This window comes from Tympanuchus pallidicinctus, unplaced genomic scaffold (genome assembly GCF_026119805.1).
Source record: "Tympanuchus pallidicinctus isolate F22 unplaced genomic scaffold, pur_lepc_1.0 scaffold15, whole genome shotgun sequence".
Classification (NCBI taxonomy): domain Eukaryota; kingdom Metazoa; phylum Chordata; class Aves; order Galliformes; family Phasianidae; genus Tympanuchus; species Tympanuchus pallidicinctus.
Genome location: NW_026294669.1, coordinates 7,629,711 through 7,650,784, shown reverse-complemented (window position 1 = coordinate 7,650,784; position 21,074 = coordinate 7,629,711). Strand labels below are relative to the sequence as shown.

The window sequence follows — 21,074 nt, the reverse complement described above, 5'->3', positions numbered from 1 at the left end:
AAAAAACAACAGTGCAGGAAACGCCTTTTAGGATTTAACGTATGTAACATGGAAACATGTATCAGCAAATTCTCTTTTTATTATTATTAAACTTTACCCTTAATTACTACCCAAGAGCTTTGAGTAAAGTTTAACTCTTTTGATGAAGGTTTTTCAGCCCTGGAACGCATTTCTGTCAGGGTCTGGTGTTGCAAGGTAGTCATCACTGTAACATGCAAGAGATATAAATTGCCATAACAAGGCTTGTGATGGGCTTCAAAAGCCATACTGCTGATGGGGAGGAGTGCCCTGTAACAATTCTAACGCAGGAAAATGAGTAAAGAAATCCGACCTCATCTCCCAGGAACGCTGTCTCCTTAAAAAACAGAAGACTGGAACAGACACCAAGAAATCATTTCTTACCTTCCTCAAATTCCTTCTTTCTCTGATCTCCCTTTTCTCACAGCTTCCCTTGCGCTGCTCAGGATCAACTGGTGTGTTTTGGGCAGACACTGGTCTCATATCTGTTCCTTTAACCATGCTTTTTTTCACATCAGAGAATGGTCTCAAGGCATACAAGAAGTAGTCCTACACAGTTAAACTCAAAGATATCCTCAGGAAGGACTCATGATGAAATTCAGCAGTCCTCCCCCCATGCATGTGACCAACATTGAAATAAAACATCTCAGTGAGTGAGCAGGGTGGAAACTGGAACTCAGCAACAGCTTTTCACTCTCCAAACCTACTCTTACTTAACCCACACTACTTGCCAGCCCAGACCTAGCCAAAACCATCTTTTGCAACTTCAGAGGGTTTTCTATTTATTTATTTTACAAATAGATTATTTTTTTTCTCTTTGACCATCATTCCCATTTTGTCAGTGCAATGCCTTAATTTACTCACATTAGAGCAGGGACAATGATCACAGAATCACAGAATCACCCGGGTTGGAAGGGACCTCAAGGATCATGTAGTTCCAACCCCCCTGCCTAGCAGGGCCACCAAACGTACACATTCAGATCAGGTTGCCCAGGACCCCGTCCAACCTGGCCTTGAACACGTCCAAGGACGGGGCATCCACAACCTCCCTGGGCAGCCCGTTCCAGGGCCTAACCACTCTCCTTGTGAAGAACTTCCCCCTAACATCCAACCTAAATCTTTCCTCCTTCAACTTGGATCCATTTCCCCTAGTCCTACTGTTGTCAGCCCTTCTGAAGAGTTTACTCCCCTCCTGGGTGTAGGTTCCCTTCAGGTATTGATAGGCTGCAATGAGGTCACCCCGCAGCCTTCTCTTCTCCAGGCTGAACAAGCCCAACTCCTTCAGCCTGTCCTCATAGGGGAGGTGCTCCAGCCCCCTGATCATCTTAGTCGCCTTCCTCTGGACCCTTTCCAAGATCTCTACGTCTTTCTTGTACTGAGGGCTCCACACCTGGACACAGTATTCCAGATGGGGCCTCACAAGAGCCGAGTAGAGAGGGACAATCACCTCCCTCTCCCTGCTGACCACCCCTCTCCTGATGGAGCCCAGGATCCCATTTGCCTTTCGAGCTGCCAGAGCGCACTGCTGGCTCATGTTAAGTCTCTCGTCCATCAGGACCCCCAGGTCCTTGATTCTGCCTTTCATTAACAAAAGCATCCAAGTCTCTAAAGGAGCAAAATGTATTGTCTAGACACTGAATAATCTTCTTAAAGTCAGTATTTCTGTAGTTCCAGGAAAACAAATGAGTAATAAAAACCTACTCAAAGGAAGCAGCTCTAGTTAACAACCAGTTCATATACAAATTTGGCCATCTCTGTACAGAAAGGACATTTCAGACAGGAGCAGATCCAAAGAAGGGCAACAAGGATTGTCAAGGGTGTGGAGTATGTGCCCTACGAGGAGAGAGCGAAGGAACTTGGGCTGAGGAAAAGAAGGCCAAGGGGAGACGTTATTTCTCTCTTCCAATATTGGAAAGGTGCTTACAGCGAGAGTGGTGCTGGTCTCTTCTCACTGATGACAATATGAGGGGAAATGGCCTCAAGTTGCACCAGGGTAAGTTTGGGTTGGATATTAGGAAACACTTCTTTACAGAAAGGGTTATTAAGCACTGGAATAGGCTTCCCAGGGAAGTGTTTGAGTCACCACCCATGGATGGGTTTAATAACCATTTGGATGTGGTGATCAGGGATATGATTTACCAGAGGATTGTCAGTTACGGTAGTATGGTTAGGTTGTAATTGGACTCGATCTTTAAGGTCTTTTCCAACCTGAGTATCCCTATGATTCTATTCTATGATTCCATGATAAATTTTGTTCCAGGCACAATTATTTTTTGTAATGGAAATATGCATTATAGCACCCAAGAGTTCTGTAAAGAGACAGGTACAGCACGCTTTCTTGAAGTATGTGGAAGAAAGTTGCCAGTAACACAGGAGATGATGCCTTGAAGTACAGCTATCTGCCTACTCTTCATGGCCTTTTAAAACAGAGCAGCTGAATGAGGTGGTCACCAAGAAAGACCTGGAAGTGAGAATTACAAAACTGTGCCAGACAGAGCGTGAAGAAAAGGCTGGCTTATCTCCATACTCAGATATGGCAGCTTATTTTGTAAAAGAAAAAATACATAACTTCTGACATTACAGTTTTAACTAAACATAACTGTAAGTAGCTGTAAAGCAGTCTTTGTTTGTGATACAAAATCAAAATAAGTATTTTTGACTGCAATATGTATGTTTATTAATAAACCAGTCTCAATACAGGTAACCAGATAGGCTTAGGCAGTTCATTCCAATTGTAAATGATACACCGTTAGTGCAATTGATGTAACATAACTAAATACAAAGCCAGAGATGTGCACTTAGGTCTGACAGCTCATCCATTTCAGCACAACCCATGCCATTCAGACAGGCTTCTTCCATTTCACAGCTGTGTTCAAATAAGACAAAACATCATCTTTAGCTCTCAGGTTTTTTTTCCTTTGCCATTTCATATCACGGGTTTAATTTTATTTTAACATCCTTCTTTGTAGCGATTAGATCTCTCAGTTTTCTTAGAAAACCAATTACAGACTCAAATGACAGCTTTCACCCCTATCAGCATTGTCTTCTGTGTCTTGATTAATTGCCCATTAAAATAGATGAAACAACTGAACTTACATTTTGAGATCATTTTTTGTTTGCATTATGGAAGGAAATCTAAATCTCCATAGAGATTTGCTCTTTTGGCACTATCATAATTATATGTTTACTAACTTAACTACCTTACCAGCACATTCACACTGCTGTGGTGGAGGATCTGTCAGGACTTTCATCATCAGTTCTGCAGTGGAGCAAAAGCCACAAAGAAAACATTTATCTCACGAAACTCAGTATGCAAGTATAAAAGAAAGCTCCATAAATGCAGAGAATTTTTATCTTAGATAATAGTGAACTAGAGACAAAAAGAAACAGTATCCATCAACACAGTAGGAAAAAACTGATTCATATCAGAGTGCCACATTTTCATTTTTTGTGTTACACAAAAATCATCACGGAAATTGGCCTGATAGCTCCTTGCAACCCATTGCAACAGACTGAAGATTCTGCCCTTGAAAAAGAGACTGAGTTTGCAATCTGGCACAGTTTTGTAATTCTCATTTCCAAGTCTTTATTTGGTGACCTCGTCATCCAGCTGCCTGCTGCTGTGTATTAAAAGGTCACAAAGTCTGTGGAGAGAACTAATATCAAGGCACCCTCTCCTGTGTGACAGGCAACTTTCTTGAAGTATATGGAGCAAGAAAGTATGAAGTAGTTGTGAACTTTTTCACTGAGGATTTCAGAGGCTTTCCCTCTGTTCCTTGCAGATCACTGGAGTCACCAACAATGTTCTTTTTTAGCTGTCAAACAAGCTGAATTTTGACAGCCTCTGGATAGTTTGGATCCATACATCCTGTCCTTCTGTTCAACAGAAACGGAATCTGGAAGAAGGTAAATGATAACGTGCATTCTCCACTCAAAGGAAATCCAGAGGGAAAACATGCAACTTCTTCCCCCCACACTCCAATTCGCTCTAGTACTCTAACACTTTTGAGTTCTGGGTTTGGTTTGGCTTGACTTAAAATTGTTATGTCTTATCCAGCAGAGATTTTTGTCTTATTTCCACCACTGCAGAAGAAAGTCTGCTTCTTTGCCTGCCTCTTCGCACATACTCTGTGTCCTTCTATACTGGACTCAGCCTTTGCTCTTCTGCTTCACAGATACCATAAACATGTTCCCTATTTCAAGGAGATGCTAAAGGTGATACATTTACCATCAGCAGTGTCTCTCAAAGAGCACAGAAGACTTCTGAGTCAAGCTACTGATAAAGTTGAGCTGGCAGTTTAATATTGTGCGTAAAAAAGAATGAACAAAAAATGTTGTTACATCTCTATCAATATTGCTTACACATGAGATCCATGATTCGAAGTTTGAATGCAAGTTTTTTTTATATCTCCATCTTCAAATAATCTCTGCAGTTCACAGGGATGTTTCTCTTAGCAGTGCACCTGCCAGACGCCTAGACAGCTCCAAAAGTAAGAAGTAGAGACTAATATTTATAATTTACTTTTGGGAAATTAGGGCTCTTCAATCAATCTGATTCATCTCCTTTTACTTTGTGCTGATCTTCTATCGGTTACATATCCTGCTTAACTGCCATTTGTATCCATATGGACATACTTCAACACTTTCAGTGTGAGGAGCAACTGTCAGCAACTTATCCTTGCTTGCCTCGAAGACGTTCAGTCTTATTTTCCTATGCAGTTTCCTGTTTACAATCAGATTTGAAACTCTGCATAGAAGAACAGTTTGTATTCTGAAGCTCATTGGTTTCTGTTCACATTGCAAACATGTAGGAATGGTACAAGGATCAGAGCTCATATGTCTATCTCAACTTTAGGCCAATAAAATCTAATCTGTAGTTAACCTTGTAATTGTTAACTAGGGTGGAACAGGTATTCAGCTGCCAGCTAAAGGCGAACAGGAAAAAAGGACTGACAGGAAGCAGACTAGATATCTCAGAAAGAGCCAGATACGAGATGAAGAACCACTGCTGTATCACAAGGCAATTTCAGCTAAACACAATAATAGTATTCACAAGATTTCATGATAACATGTCAGTCAGTGCCAAAGCATTCACAAAAAACAGAACAGAAAGCCAGAAGGGAAAATAATAATAATAATAATAATAATGTTTTAACATCAAAGATTCTCTACCTTCAGTAACATCTCACATTTTCTTTAAAGTTTTAATAATTAATTGGATTGTAGACTCTTCAAAGAGTAAATGAATAACCCCCATTAACACTAATGGAAGTTGGACATGCTCAATGGGGGAATATATTTCTATCTGTATGACTAATCAGCTTCACAAAGCTCAATTTTTCTGAAGTTATAACTTGCATTGTATGGGCTGAGTACAAAGGTTTGTATTCATTTAAATTCAAATTAGGCACTTAGAAAAGATTTTTCCTTCACTAGGAGATCTGCATGCAGGAGATCCGTTTGCTGTTATGTTAAACGCATACATTGTGAAATGCAATAAAAATAATTACCCTTATAATTAAAGGTTGTCATTGTAAATGCTTAAAAATAAACATTATTGAAATAACTTCTATTTGCTGTTCAGGCGAAGATATATTCTGATGATTCTTGTCCATTATTTAATGCTCTCCCAAGGAATCACCAAGATTTTTCTCCATCAGCAAACTGTTTTTGTATTCATAGGTTATTTGTATTCTACACAGAACATGTCTGTATTAAGACGGTGAACTGATGGCATTTCAAAAATGAATAACATGTTCATGATTGTTATTTTTTTCCCCAATTATTCAGTAAATATTTTGATACAGCAGTAAGCTTTATCATTGGAGAGTGGAGAGGAGGGAAACCATGATCAACCCTGGAGGAAAACATAAGAGGACTTAGAGATGTCCATCTTTTTTTCTGACAACGTTTGTTTGCTAAGACAAAACACCTCCCAGAAAACCACAGCCTGCATCATATTTCAGCAACATCTATGAAAAAATACAAAGCTTTCTGACAAGGCATGCAACTGATCTCCTTTGCCACAACAAACCAGAGCTTCCACGCTCAGCACTGTGCATTTGCTGGTGCTATCCAAGTCAGTGCCCATTTTTCTCAGCATCAGTTTTTTCCATTCTCCAGAAGACTGAATGATTTTCCTCAGCCCTCAGGTCTTCATATTTGTTTAAACATCATCAGTTAATAAACTCCCAAATAGAGACTGGCATAAAGTCTTTCACAAAGAAAAAACAAATGATATTCCACAAAGTCTTAATTTAGCATCACTTAGTCCCCCCAAAAAATAAACACCTCCAAGCAGTCACATAAAAGAATGAAAGAAGGTAAATTATTTAACACCCAGTTTTAATTTCCCAATAAGAAACAGAATAAGTGATATGATATGATGTTAATTCAGTGTATTCTTTAATCTATAGCAGTATTCAGGATGGTCATGGGATAGAAAGCACTTACTCATTAAAGAAAGGCATACTGTCTTCTACTTCCATATACTGCTTACCAAACGGAGGGGGAAGGAAATGATCCCCACAGTAGGAAAAACCCAGCTCTTGCATTTTTAGCTTTCTTTTTCCCAGTACTCTGACAATAGCTAAGAAGTCAGAAGTGTAATTTAACTTTATAATGTATACCAGAATAATACAGTAGAACCATTGTTATTATTTGTGATTATGTGTTATTTCTATTATCATAACACATATAGATTAATTAAGGTCTTAAAAAAAGAAAAAAAACACGTAGATTTGTAGGCAAGTTATTTTCAACACAATTTACCTTCACAGGAGCTCAAGAAATAGCTGGAAAAGGGAGCACAGTATTAAAATAGAGGAACATTTATGTAACATTTTAGATGATCATTCTAAATGACTAAAAAAAGAAAGAACTAACTTGCTAGATCAGTGAGTCCTTGACTCCAGGAAGATAAGACACAATGTTGGTAAGAAAGTGGAAAAGAGATAAAAACTCCTAACTTAAGTAAATTTTGTTCCATTTGCAGTAATCCAACAAGCAAAGAACTAGCTTCTCCCTTTGAAACAACTCATAACAGAAGCTTTAACTTTTAATTGACTGTTGACCAGAAAAAAAAACACTGAAGTCTGCAATTCATTTTGTGTTACAATACACTGAAATCTTCTGTTTTTATTTTTTTTTTTTTAAATGAGAAGATTTCTCAGAATTTAAAATTGAATATGCTAAAATATTTGCTTTAGAATGTTGAAATGTTCACTGATATTGTTAAAATAGAGTATTTTGGCATTAGTAAAAGAGTGTGAATAAGTAATATAAAAAGCATTACAATAAGTTATGTAAAAATGAAATGATTAAACAAAAGAAGAGAATTTCAACACAAATATTTTCTCCCAGAATGTAAGAGAGCTGAAGCAAAGTTGTTTTTTCTTTTACCTTATTCACAAAGCTTCCATAGAGGTATGCCTTAATACCAGACTTGAAGACTTAGAAAAAGTCAAATAAGTCTTTTGACAAAATATCCTCAGTCAACCATCACTGTCACTCCAAAGCCAACTTGTGCCCACTGCACTTGAAAAGTTGTCATCATCATCTGACCACTCGGTAGTGATCGATGAGCCATGGCAGCCAAGTTCTCAGTAACAAAGACAGAAATATCCAAAAGAACAACAAAGAATTAACAAGCCCATTTCTGCAGACAAGATTCACATCACACTCTAGGCCTAAGAACATAAGAAGCTGCCTTCTTACCCTAGAAGCTAGTTGAGTTCAATTACTATATTACTTTTGACATGACTATTACTAATTCACACCTAGCATCTGCCTTGCAGTAAAACTCAGATGCTTGATCTTTGCTTCACTATTACTTACAACAAAGACTCTGGCTTTAACTGACAGTTTTAAGTACTTTCCACTTTTACTTTCAACTTGTAATTCACAGATCTGCAGCAATCTTTAGGCTTCCTAGTAGTTTTGACTGAACTTAAAAAGTAATATTCCAGATGCAAAAGAAACTATCAGTGATATGCCTAAAGTACCATTGAGTAGAGAAAGCACACTCTACATATCCCCTTGAAGCACCTGTCATTTAGAACAGTCTTTGTGCTCAAGGAAACTCTCAACAATGGATAAAAAGACTTAAAATTCACAAGTGACTTCATTATTGAGGGCTTTACTTGCGAAAGGTATCATGGAAAACATCAGCTCAAACCGGATTGAAATTGAAGCCCTTTCAATATGGGAGGCCTATATATAATGTAAATCTGGTCTTCCAGTACATTTTAAGTACTTCTTTCTTACAGTATAATGTTTTATGTAATTCTTAGTCATTTTTTTCCCCTCAAAATGCTTAAAATGTGATTGTCTCACTAGAATGGCTATGGGTTTCCACAGTCCTAGTAATGGATCAAAATCATTTTAAGTTTACTGATTTTGCAAAGAGACACACAGCTGCTATGCTGATTACCAGTTGGCAAGTGTCTCACACAAACTGCCTAGAAACTTTGTCAGAATGGATAAACAAATATATCAGTTGCTTCTGGTTCATCTCAATCAGACAATCTCTTACAGAAAATATGCAGGTCACATTCAATTTTTGCAAGAGTAAATTAAAAACATGATTAAATCAGAGCATCAAAAAAGTCATCATTTAAAGTTTATAGCATTTTTGTTCTTATTACATTTCACACAGCTACAAATAAATACATAGCTACAAATAAATACATAGCTACAAATAAATACATAGCTACAAATAAATACATAGCTACAAAGCTCAACTTTTGGCTAGATAGAACGTCTGGCGGGTCACATCACTAGATGTTCCTAGGGCACTGTGTCAGGGGGATTGGAGCATTAGTAGGTTTCTGTCCAGTTTTGGGGCTGGACACATAAATGACACATCGTATCGGTGCCCATACCACTAACCTTACGTCTCCTGCTTGTTGCAAAGGCCAGCACTCATCTCTCAAAAACCAAGAACACTATGATTAAACGAAAATTTCATGTTCATGTCTTCCATAATAAACTGCCTAAAGCTGTACACAAAGAGAGATGTCTGCAGTGGGAAACTCTTGCACCCTGCAAAAACTAGTGCAGTACTAAAACAAGCTTCTGTAATCTCCACTTGACAGTCTCCCTTCTTTTCTCCTTTATCCTACTTCCATACTCCTTTTTCCATGTTACTTTCCAAATTCCTCAAAGCCGTACAAGACTTAACACTGCCTCCTCCTGCTCCCATCCTTTAGGTCATAGATATACCTACAATATTTGACTTTCAAGTACAAACATCTGTCAGGCAAACTTGATCAACACCAGCACTGACGCACTGAACAGATCCTCAAAGCAATCTTATCCCAAACATACTACAGCCAGAAGTCCATCTTTTTGCATCACACTAAATTATTCATATACTAACAAGATATTCATAAGAACAAACTTAGCCTGGAAGCTGTATGTCTGAATCAACTCACAACATTGGAGATAGGGGATCTGTTCAGATATTTAAGGAGAAGCACCCATGGCACAGAAAGCAAAACAGAGCAGGTAACAGATGAATGAGTGGCAAATTTAAATGAGCATCTCTGAAATCTGCCATTTGATCCAGAATGTAAAAATCAAGGAATACACAGTGGAATCCAAAGACTGCAAAGAAAAAAGGAAACATTCAATAAACATATCTGTGTAGATAAATCTATGCTTAAAAAGTCATTTTTAAGGATTCATCAAAAAAGCATTTGAACAATACAGAACGGTACAAAAAGCACTGCTGCCCCTTAATTCAAGAAGAACAGAACCAACAGCAAAAAGGATTAGATATGAAAAATTTTGTTCTCTAAGGATGACTTTTAACACTGTAAAGTTATTAATCTGCTGCAAAACACAAGTGAGTGTACAGCACTTGTTAGAGGACTGTCTAATCAGAGAAGAAAACTGAAGGAAGAAAGATTCGCTCAAGGTGAATGGGAACAACACAGCATCAGCCAACAGTGCTGTGCTGTACCTATGGCAGAAGGTACCTCCCTTCTCACACAGCACTCCTTCATGGAGGTTCCAATTGCTGATAAACAGATTAATGCAGACTTCAGTGAGCTTACAAGAAGGCTCACTTAGAAACTCACACAGAAAAATTAGCTGCACATGTAAACAGCAGCTTTCAAAGGGAAAGTTAACTGTTCACTACAATCCCAACTCAAGGGGAAATGACTACAGCTCCGGTTGGCAATCCAGTACTATTCTGCTAAGGAACATGAGGAAAACAGAACAAAGTGACACTTCATATGTATGTAAATAAACATGCTGAAACATGAGCATACACATCTCTGAAATCCTGATATTATGGAAAGCAGACGGGCACGCTGGAGGAAACTCAGAACTCTTATACAGAAGATGAAAGCATCTGCTTTCATTCCATTACTTGCAATCCACTATTTAGAGTCTTTCCCCATATGGTAAAAGCATTTGTCACAGAGAACAACAACCTATGAGTATTGACATAGCACATTCGATTTGCGCTCATTCATATTCAGGGCTGTTTTCTCAGTCAAAAATGTATTACTGTGAAACAGGCATTGCTATGGTAACTGGAATAGTTACATTAGTATGTTTACTATGCTCAGAAAACTTTTACTTCAACAAATAAGTAGGAACTCAGATTTAATAAGTGTCTGGTCTGCTTTCCTAGGATTTACATATATGATTACAATACTTAATACATATATGATTACAATACTCTGAAAATTAGGGTGTTATCTATAAGGATTGCTTGGAAAATGTAAATCATTCTGCTAACTTCTTCTGCCATGACAGATATATCCTGCCCAAGTATATATAATGATCTCTTTGTTAAGTCTTTAATGTTTTGAGTTGTGAAACAAATCAAAGGTCAATAGGAACATAAATCATAAGAAGGTTTGTAAGGAGTAACTGTATTTTTGGATAAAGGTGGCAAAAACTCGTCTGTTGTTCAACTAATTGGAATGCCTAATTTTGTTTTTCCACACTTACACCCCAGTTTACAACTATGAATCCTGTTCCATCAGATTTCACTGACCATAGAATCAGTTTACGTCTTACAATGATACAACTGCAAGTTGTTCCAAGAAATAAAGATTTCAGGAAGATAAATTCAAAATACTCTGCAACATGTCAAGTGAAGAAAAAAAAAAGATTGGAAAAGTGCTCCTTCTCTCCCACCTCCAAAAAAAAAAAGAAAAAATGCTGTTGTCAGTGGTATCAAACAAGCAAAGAAGAGACGTACAAGACAGCATAGAGGCCATACCTAATACAATGCTGTATTTGTGAACAAAGAAAATCTGTGAGAGAAGGGAGATTTCTAATGAGGTGTACTAAGTTGTCAAGTTGTCACTTACAAAATGCAAAAGAGGCACAAGTTAATGGCTTTGAATACACATCACTATTTAATGCTTATTAACAATCATTAACACTGACACTAATATCGATGCAGCAGTGTGGCTTATCATAGTTTATCTGAGCACCAAGATCCACTTTTAAGCAAACAAATCACATAGTGCCTTAGAGACATCAGTAACACAGGAACAGAAAGAAGGACAGTACATGCAGCAGATCCAAATAGCGTGGTTGGGAAGGGAAATTCAGTTTAAGAAGTCACTAATACTACATAGACTGCATATACCGAAGAATAGTAATGTAACAGGAAAGAACGTCACCAGTTGTAATACAACAATCAGAATGAGAACAAAACTTTCTGAGCAATACAACATGCAACTTCTCAACCTTAGGGCAGGGGATAAGAGGAGGAAAAGAACAGTCCTCTGTCCCTCTCCCACAGGGAAGATCTCTGCTGCCAGCTTTGGCTACAAATCCACATGCAATTAAGGAAAATTAATACACAAGTTGAGTATTTGAATCTAAAGCACAACAGCATCTCTGCACCATTGAAGAAAATTATTTTTTTTCACACTAAGAACTATCCACAAAAAAGGCCATCTGTTTTCTGATAACCTTTAAGACCAATTCTTTTGTAACGGTGTGTTACATCCACATGAGACTGTCCAGGTTCTAGTTCTATGCCTTGCAGTCCTACTTGCAATGCTGTGTAAAATAATCTGTTTCTACTTTCTGTTCGCATTAAGATTATAGTATATACCTTTATATACCTCATCATCTGCTTTACATGCATTCTTCACCAATAATATTTACAAATAAAATTATCTCAAAAGGCGAGATGCAGAGAAAAGCACCTAAGCTACAACAATTAAATAAAAAAAAAAATTAATCTCTTTCTCAACTAAGATTGGTCATTGTTTGAGAAAGGGACCACAGAGAGTTGCCACCACAACCTCAGGCCTAGCAAGCACTTACCAGGTACTATTGACCTGAAGGGAAGCTTTCAGCCTCAGTGCACAGTCTCAAACTCCTCAGTTCAATTTGCTAACAAGAGAAATTCATCATGCTGCTATCTCAATCCCTTTTACAAACAGTTTTTTCTGTTTTTGTTTTTGTTTTTTAACTCTTTATTGTAGTGGAAAGGTGCAGATAAAAACCTTTATTCCCTTATTTGGTAGTTTCTGAGAAAAAGTTCATTCAATACAGAGATACTCCATCTACCTTTCCACATTCTCTAGGTCTTTTCCAAAACCCTGTCTTATGATTTGACAAAAACTGTGAGTATAATTCACACCAATGCAACTGCTTTATGAAAGAACAGTTTCAGATAAAAGCTTCCAAATATGGGGCTCTAACTGGGGAACGATATGGGGAATCAAAGTCCAACCAGCCTGCATCCGCCTTTCAGAAATAAACCCTTCACAGTGAACCACAGGCAACAAAGCAACTCCCTGGCCTGGCTTCCAGCTTCTGAAAGATAAATAATGAAAGCATATCCAGAGTTGGCAAGAGTACCACTGTATGTACATACCTCTCTCACTTCTTCCCAAATCCCTGCCAAAGCACTAGGGCATCATATCACACTCCAAACATCTGAATGCCAAGCACAGACTGAAAACGCTCATGTATACAAAGGCTGCCTTCCAAGTCTGGCTGCTTCTGAATCTCATGTGGGAGATAAATAAATAAATAAATAAATAAAAGACTTCGCTCTTAATGATACCCATTATAAATTACAAGAGTAATACCAACATGTATAGCTATGTAACTGTAATATATTTGTCTGCTTTTCAGCTCTAACTCAGCAGCAACTTTCTGGAGCAGAATTTTCTTCTTGTTCAGTGATGGACTGACTCCTTACACTTGATGCATACCCACACACAAACAACATTCCAGGCTCCGCTCTGATGAAGTTCACATTCACATCGTGCACAAGAAAAACTCCCTTAAAAATGTCAAATGGTTTAAATTACAGCTTCCCATGTGAAGTTGGCACAGATTGCACAATGGAATCTTGGTGTGCTTTGCTTCCCAAACCACTTTCATTTTATCATCCATAATTTTTAAAGCAATTTCAATGGTCTTCATGCTGAGTTTCCCAGACTCGATTTTCATTCAATTTTTCAGGATAGTCTAGAGCCAACAAAGACTCAAGGAAGAAAGAGCATTAGGTCCAGAAAAACACCACTAACTACACACTTTACTCTCTAGGGGATAAAGACAGTGCACAGCTGGCACAAGGTGCTAAGCTGTAAATATACGTATGGGAAACTACTGTCCCACTTGCTCTTTAAGTAAGCCTAACAGCAAGAATCGTTCTTCAGTCAGGTAATGTTTTGCCATGCTGGCTTTAACATGCAGTCTACAGATCTTTGCAATGAAGAGATTGTACAGCTGTAAAACATGCTTCCATCCTTAAAATAAAAACTGCAATTAAAAAAAGCACAGATACTACATTGGCAAACCCTGTAAGTGTTTGCAAAATAAGATGTAAATGAGGAGCAAGAGTTGCTCCAAAAAGCAGTCCCCTGGTTCCACTGATGTTTTCAAGGATGGGCATCACCCATTCCTTACCCCTACATGCTGATAAAATTGATGCGCGAGATGGAATAAAGATGACAACATCAAAGCTAGTAAACGTTGCTCAGAAGATAAAAACCGTGTCTCTGCTGAAGGTAATACAGGAAATTTGGAAATAATGGAAAAAAGAGAAAAACAAAATAAGTCTTATTTTGTTACAGTTCTCAAGGCAGGGAGAAAATAATTCTGACTTGGGGTAAAATTGTTTATTACCATTTTCAAGGAAACACATTGAAATTTTTAAAGCAATTTAGCCCTGCCAGAAACATCAGAGTCTTCCTTCTCCTATTGCTTCTGACTCTCCACGATTTCCATGTTTTCTCTCTTCTTTCCCCTGGTGCCAAAGGTATAGGCAGTTGCTTCATGCGAGATGAGACAGTTTAAGATAACAGAAGAGGGTCCTAAAGGGGAAGGGAATCCCTGCTATAATCTCCTGTGCCCCTCTGGACATTTAGTCCCCTCCACAAAACATCACTGAAAACCTTTCCTAGCTATTCCCTCCATGCTAGCGCCTACCAGACAACCAGTCCCAATATCCACCCTCCTTCAGCAGCACTGAAAGAAGAAGCAGTGTATTTATCTGCAGAAAAGGAATGGAATTGCTTCAATTTCCAGAAATGTGATGCTGAACGGCCTTACACATCCCCTTTGTTCTTAATTGTTCTTAACTTCTCCCTGCAGGACTCTGCTGCAAGTGTTACTCAATGCAGGAACGGCCACCAGAGGCAAGCAAGGCAGAAAGAAATTTTCTTTTTATCATCTCACCATTTCAGCAAAGCACCATACAAAAGTTTTATTTTAAACAGATGCCCAAATCCTTCTCTGCTCTGTAAAGCACATCTGCACATACTCAGGTGCTTTGCTGAGCTTTAGCACAACACAGGATCCCAGGGCAGCACCTGCTGCAGGCTGTCACTCAGGCTTCAGGCTCTTCTCCAACACTTTTAATTTAGATACACGAAAAAATGTCTTGATGTGCTGACAACATGGCCATCTGAAGGAATACAAACTAGCAGCCAGCATGCTCCCACATATAGAACAGGTTGGCAAAGTCTAAACATCAAATTCTAAACATCAAACTCCCATGTTAGCAGAACAAATACAAGCAAAGTTCCAAAATTTTGTTATCACCAACAGCCAGGGTCCCTGATGGTAAAAAGAAATTAGCAGAGATCTAGGGATTAGACTGCAAACCTTTCAAGCCCTCAGAATTTTTCACAAAGCAGCATAAATATTTCCAAGTTGATTCTTAAAAGAAATGAAGAAAATACACTGAACATACTCTTCAGATTGATTCAAAGATCCAGCTGCAGACTGCCAGTGGTGACACATAAGCTATGATTCATACATCAGTTTATGAAGAAATAACAGAGCAGAGACACAGTTGTATTAGCTGTAAACTAGCTGTATCAATGACAACATCACAAATCATTACCTTCCATTAAACACATTGTACTAGTGCAGAGGAGGTGGGCTCCCCAAAGAACTGCCATTATGAAACAAGATTCTATGCCTGACCTAAGGCAAAGACTGGCTACTGTTGCAAAACAGAAGTAATATGATAGACAGGTCAGTCTCACAACAAGCTTTTTGGCAACAGAAACCATAGGGAAAGATTAACTCAGTATTTCCTTCAACTCAATCACTCTGAAATTTTTAACCTCCATTACAATGTTGTACTCAGACTGAAGTAAAGGAAACAGTAGCAGTTGCTACCATGCTACTGCATGCTGTCAGTTTAAGTACTTTCATTGTACACTGGCAGCATTTTAAGATCTCACTTCCTACTAGGAAACCTTAAGATCATTAATGTTAAGTGAAGATGGTCTCTCATTCATCTTCTCCAAAACCACATGAAGGAACAGGAATGCTTTCTGAAATCAAGTGCTTCAAATTACAGAGAACTGATGGTTCTGTACACTCTCTGTAAGGTTATTTTAAATATCACTGGGGATCAATTTATAACTGATTCTTCAGTTAAAAAAAGCTGACCAAATTACTGAGTGATTATTTTCAAGTAAAACATTAGCCATCATCCATAAAGCAAGAAAGAAACAGAGGGATGTAGATACTACAGACATTCTCAAGCCTAGAACCAAGTAGGTAAGAAAAGAAGGTGTTAGAGGATGGTATTTTTGTGAAGAAATGATAAAGGAAAGGTGTACCTTAAAATGACAGTTGATCAATGGTAACACACTTTTAAAACTCCTGTTGAGGATTTTTTCTTTTCCCCTTGGCAACATCTGATTTTCTCAGACAAAAGAACAGCATTTCACTGCAGCTTTAATCGTTTGGATTATTATTTACTGGTGGCAAGGGGACTCTGTTTCAGGCAGAAAAGGAAATGGACTGTACAAACATATATAGGGCCTTTTCTTATTTAAGACTAGATTATTTTAGAGGTAACTACACAAGGATGGTATTTGTAGGGGAAGAATTTAAAAGCAAGGAAGCATTGGGAAGAGAGTGCTAAACAAATTCATAAATCAGAAGGTAAAGTTTTATTGAATCACAGCAGTTAAACACAAGACCTTACCTAAGATTCATACAGCACTTGGAATCCTTAAGTGAAGTTTGGACATTTTGCTGCAAATTATCCTCTAGACTGCAGAAAATGCTTACAGCAGGAACTATTATTTCAGTCTCTCTACTTGACCTTTCCTAAGAGGTCAAGATGATAAAACTTGGAGATAGATACAAATTATTGCATTGCAAGAGGTGTATAAAGTAGTAATAAGTAGCTACTTATTTTCCACCAAAATGTTCCTATGCAGAGCTCATCAGTACTTACCCTCCTAACACCAAAGGAAAGGGCCCAATGGTCCCCCTATAGCCCTAGACTAATGAATACTGAGTATTAAGTTACGTATTACATTCTCCACATATATATAGGCATCATAGCAATCATAAAAACTCCCATTTTTCCCTTTCTTTTTCCCCCTCTAAAAAACACAGGACTTGGTTGATGTTCTTTTTTTTTGTTGTTGTTGTTGGTTTTTTTTTTGTTTGTTTGTTTGTTTTGGCAAATGAAAACATGCAAACACTTCACTGCTAGCAAGTTCTCACCCTGAGAAAAAGCTCTAGAAAGCCAGTACTGCTAATAAGACAGTGCGTGTTTTACCAAGTTGTCTAACACGTTCAATAAATAGCAAGTTTGTAACTGTACAACTGTATCACTATCAGAATGCTTATACCCTCTGTTACTTTGAGCAACACAAGCAAAATTATTTTCCGCCATGAGTTTCTCCAGATGAATTCTGAATGCCACAAAAGAAATGTATTCAAATGTTTACCATCAAATTCAACACCTTTTTACCACACTTGGAAAACTTTATAAAAAAAGTTTCCTTTTTCTTTTTCTTAACACAGGCCATAGAATAGAGTTCAAGAATAACATAGATAACATATTTTGTGTTACTAATACTACTCATTTGCTTTCTTTCATTAAAAATGTGGTATTCTTTAATTATTTATAAGTTCTATGTAGATACCCAAAGTAAAAACTTAAACACGGTTTGCAGACATTAAAAAATTGTTAAGAACTGCCCAAGCATTTCAAAAATACTTTAAAATATTTAAGAATAATTTCAGATACAAAGCAGATGATTCAGTACTCAAATTCTCAAATTTGAGAATATATTAATACAACAATATACAGTTAATTGATCTTCATTGTGAATCCATCAACAAGAACCAGTTCTTAACAGCAATACTTCATCAGTGCATCCAACTGAGCCAGTGGCACAAACAGAAAATTTTACTGAGTTCCTACTAGGTAGAGATTTGAGATTAGAAAACCACTTCTAAAGTTAATGAAACAGATGTGATTCAGAACTACAAGGAAAAGCAGGACACTGGACAATTGCAAGAGTTTAGATTTTAACTGGTTCTTTTTCCATGACTGGGCAATGACATTACTTAATAGTCAAAGCAAATACATAGGTTCCAATTATATGAGAAGTTATACACTTACCATTAATCCATTTGGCTTCTGGATTATGAACTATGAACTCCTTTCTGAAGAGATCTTCCAAAGACAATCTGGTTTCAGAAGAATTTGCAAACTCATCTAAAATAAACATAACAGGATCATTTTACATGGTTATTAAAACAATATATTCTGTGTACTTTGCAAAACATTGGAATTAAAGAACTAGAACACATTCAGAGGTGCTGCTGAAATTGATGACACTGCACTGCTCTATCTTTATTCATTAGAAAGAAAAGTTTCTTTTTTCTTCAGTACAGCTTCAGGAAAAAAACAAACCACCACTAACACCTTAGAGACATGACAGGTGAACTGTGAAGTGCTTGACTATTTACTATTCTGGCCATGTAGTGGCACAGGTCCTCCTTTACATACCTCTATTCCACAAGAAAACTGATTTCAAAGCATTACAAGAATTTCCTGACAGATACAGCCAGTATTAATTTCAAAACTAACAAAGCTCCTAAAATCATTTCTGTGATTGAGAAATGAAAAGGAAATTCTGCCAAATTCTGCTTTTCTTGTGCTGTAGGTTGAATAAATCATAAATAGTAATGATTCCAAAGTGTACTGCCACACACATGCAATATCAGAGATAGTACTAAAGCAGATGTCCTATTTTGCTATCAAAAGACAAAGTTTCCAATGAATATTCATACACAGCAGCTATGCACTTCACCTAACTGCTTTAGGCTACTTAGAAGAATAGCAGTTGCCAAAAGCTGTGTGCTGTGTCCCCTGTTCACTTAGTAAGCAACCAACCAGATAACTGCCCACTCCGGTCTTGTAAGCATTTTTATCATCACTGGGCAGGATTATTACAGACTATGCAGCATCTCTTTGTTCCATGAGCTTTTGTTCCAATATATCAGCATCCCCAAGTACATTCTCTGTGGAGAGCACCTTTCTTTTGGTTAGAGTTTGGTTTCATCTTTATAGATGGCTGGTATTAGCACCACTGATGACAGACCCATAGCCAAGAGCTCTTGAATCACAGCAAGAAAGGAACAATCTTGTCATCCTTAAGCTGACCCAATGTCCTACAGCACATTTTTTAACTAACAAAACGTGCTTTGGAAAGATAGTATGTAATGCCTTTCAAATGAAAATGTGACCCCCTCACAGCAAATGGAGATCATTACAGTTCAGTTATCAGTGTTTGTTCACCCAAATAGCTCAGCCAGAGGCCTGTTTGAAAGCTGTCTGAAATGAACAACAATTGTTTTCAAGACTTTTAAGTGTTCCTGCTGCAGCCACTTCATTTAGTATTAATAAGGTGCATCTCTGCTGCATTGAAGACAAATTCCTTTTTAATGCACACCATAAATTAAGGAGAGACAAGGCCAACACAGACACCCATGACACAGTGAAGCAGTGTGTTGATGCGCTCCTCCCACAGCTCAGTGGGAGCTTGCAAGCATTTACTCATCATAACCAGCTCTTCTCACACTTGATATCTTATGAGGCTAAGCATGAAGAGTTTTTCAAATCACCTCTCACAAGACAAATGTTCTAATCCTCAAATAAGCGTTAGGATTCTTCCTACCATCCAGGGATCAAAACTACCTGTTTGGGTTGGGTTTTTTTTAGCCTCCAAGTCCAGCATGGGACACAATGCTCCACTTGTAGTCTTAACTGAGCTTTACAGCAGAGTAGCATTATCTTTAATGATTTATACCTAATCCTTCTGTTTACACGTCATGGTATCTTGTTAGCTCTTCCTTCTGCTACACACTGAATTTTTATCTCCTAAGTAAGCATATGTTGTATTTGTGGAGCTGAGTAGAGCATATATAACACCTCCTGCCTTCAGAATACTTAACAGTATCAATACTGAGGTCTTCATATGTCCATTTTCCCCACTCTAACAATACTGCAGATTCTGTTATTTTTGAGCAAAATGTTGATTTGACCTTAAAAAAATAAAATACTACTCTAAGTTCCCAAAAATGCTCACTTATGTATAGTAAGATGAATTGTACATCATTTCAACTCTCTCACACCATACTGGGTTAATCTTTATACAGAATAAGCACAAAGTGGTATGCACTTCTCAAAGCACTTATTTTATTTCTAAAGACAGTTTTTTTTCCATCCTATGCTTATTACCACATTACCAAATAGCCTACTCTGTTTTGCTTCCATTTTAAATTTTACTGAATCATCTTCCACTGTTCTCCCACTGTTTCCCCTGTATTTCTATATTTTTTCTGAAACTACATACATGAGAAAATGAACACTGATTACAAAAGATACAAAGAAAGTCGGTTAAAAATAAAATGGCTACGTTTTTTGATTATACAATAAACACCTTAACAATTCAACAGCTGATGTATGTTCATTCAAAATGACAAACCGTTTGTGTTTAGGAAACTACAAGACTGCAAAAGTAGAAAATAATAGCTTCACTCATTTTCACATGTTTAGACACTTTCAAGGCTAGGCTGGACCATGCGGTGAGAAACTTGATCCAGTTGTAGATGTCCCTGCTTACTGCAGGGAAGTTGAACTAGATAACCTTCAAAGGTTCCTTCCAACTCTAAGGATTCCATGATTCTATGATTTTGGCAAATGAGTAATTAAGAATAGTTTAAGCACCTCAAAGTTTACCTTTGAACTTAGAAACTATAATATATTATTTATAATAATGTATTATAAATAATATATAAAATATAATATTTATAAAATGTAATAATATATTATTTACACACATTCTTTACTGAATTTTCTGTGGGGAAAAAGAAAGTTAGACTTGTTTCATGTTAAATTATGCCTGAAAAGCAGAAAACCAGCACTAGTTAGCGGTGCACAAGCTAACAGATCTGACTGGTAATTGGCATAGTCTGTATAACACTTACATGAGAAAGGAAAAAAACTTGACTGTAAGGAGATATCAAAACTTGCTTCCTAATATACAGAAATTACATGGAGACTATAGCGCATTAAAACTGAAACTGAATTTCTTTGGCAATGAATATCTACTTATTTTCAGTTTCTTTTTTATTTATTAAAAGAACAGCATGAAAAATGGCATGGAGGGGTTGGTCCCAACTTTGTTTTAAAGATTCTGCTTATCTGTCTGGCATATCAGTACATATGATTCTGCCTTAACGTGATTTTCATTGAAATGCTTTATAACAACTAAGCAGGCTTCTAA

The 21,074-nt window shown here is 37.4% G+C and overlaps 1 protein-coding gene across 3 annotated transcripts in view; it reads right to left on the bottom strand.

Annotated features, from left to right (window-relative positions):
- Positions 1-21,074, bottom strand: part of DPP10 (dipeptidyl peptidase like 10) — a 396,750-nt gene that overhangs the window by 166,803 nt on the left and 208,873 nt on the right. For all 3 annotated transcript variants that reach the window (XM_052675376.1, XM_052675375.1, XM_052675377.1), the window contains exon 3: positions 17,903-17,998. In XM_052675376.1, the coding sequence (XP_052531336.1) occupies positions 17,903-17,998 (96 nt within the window). The remainder of the gene's footprint in view (positions 1-17,902; positions 17,999-21,074) is intronic.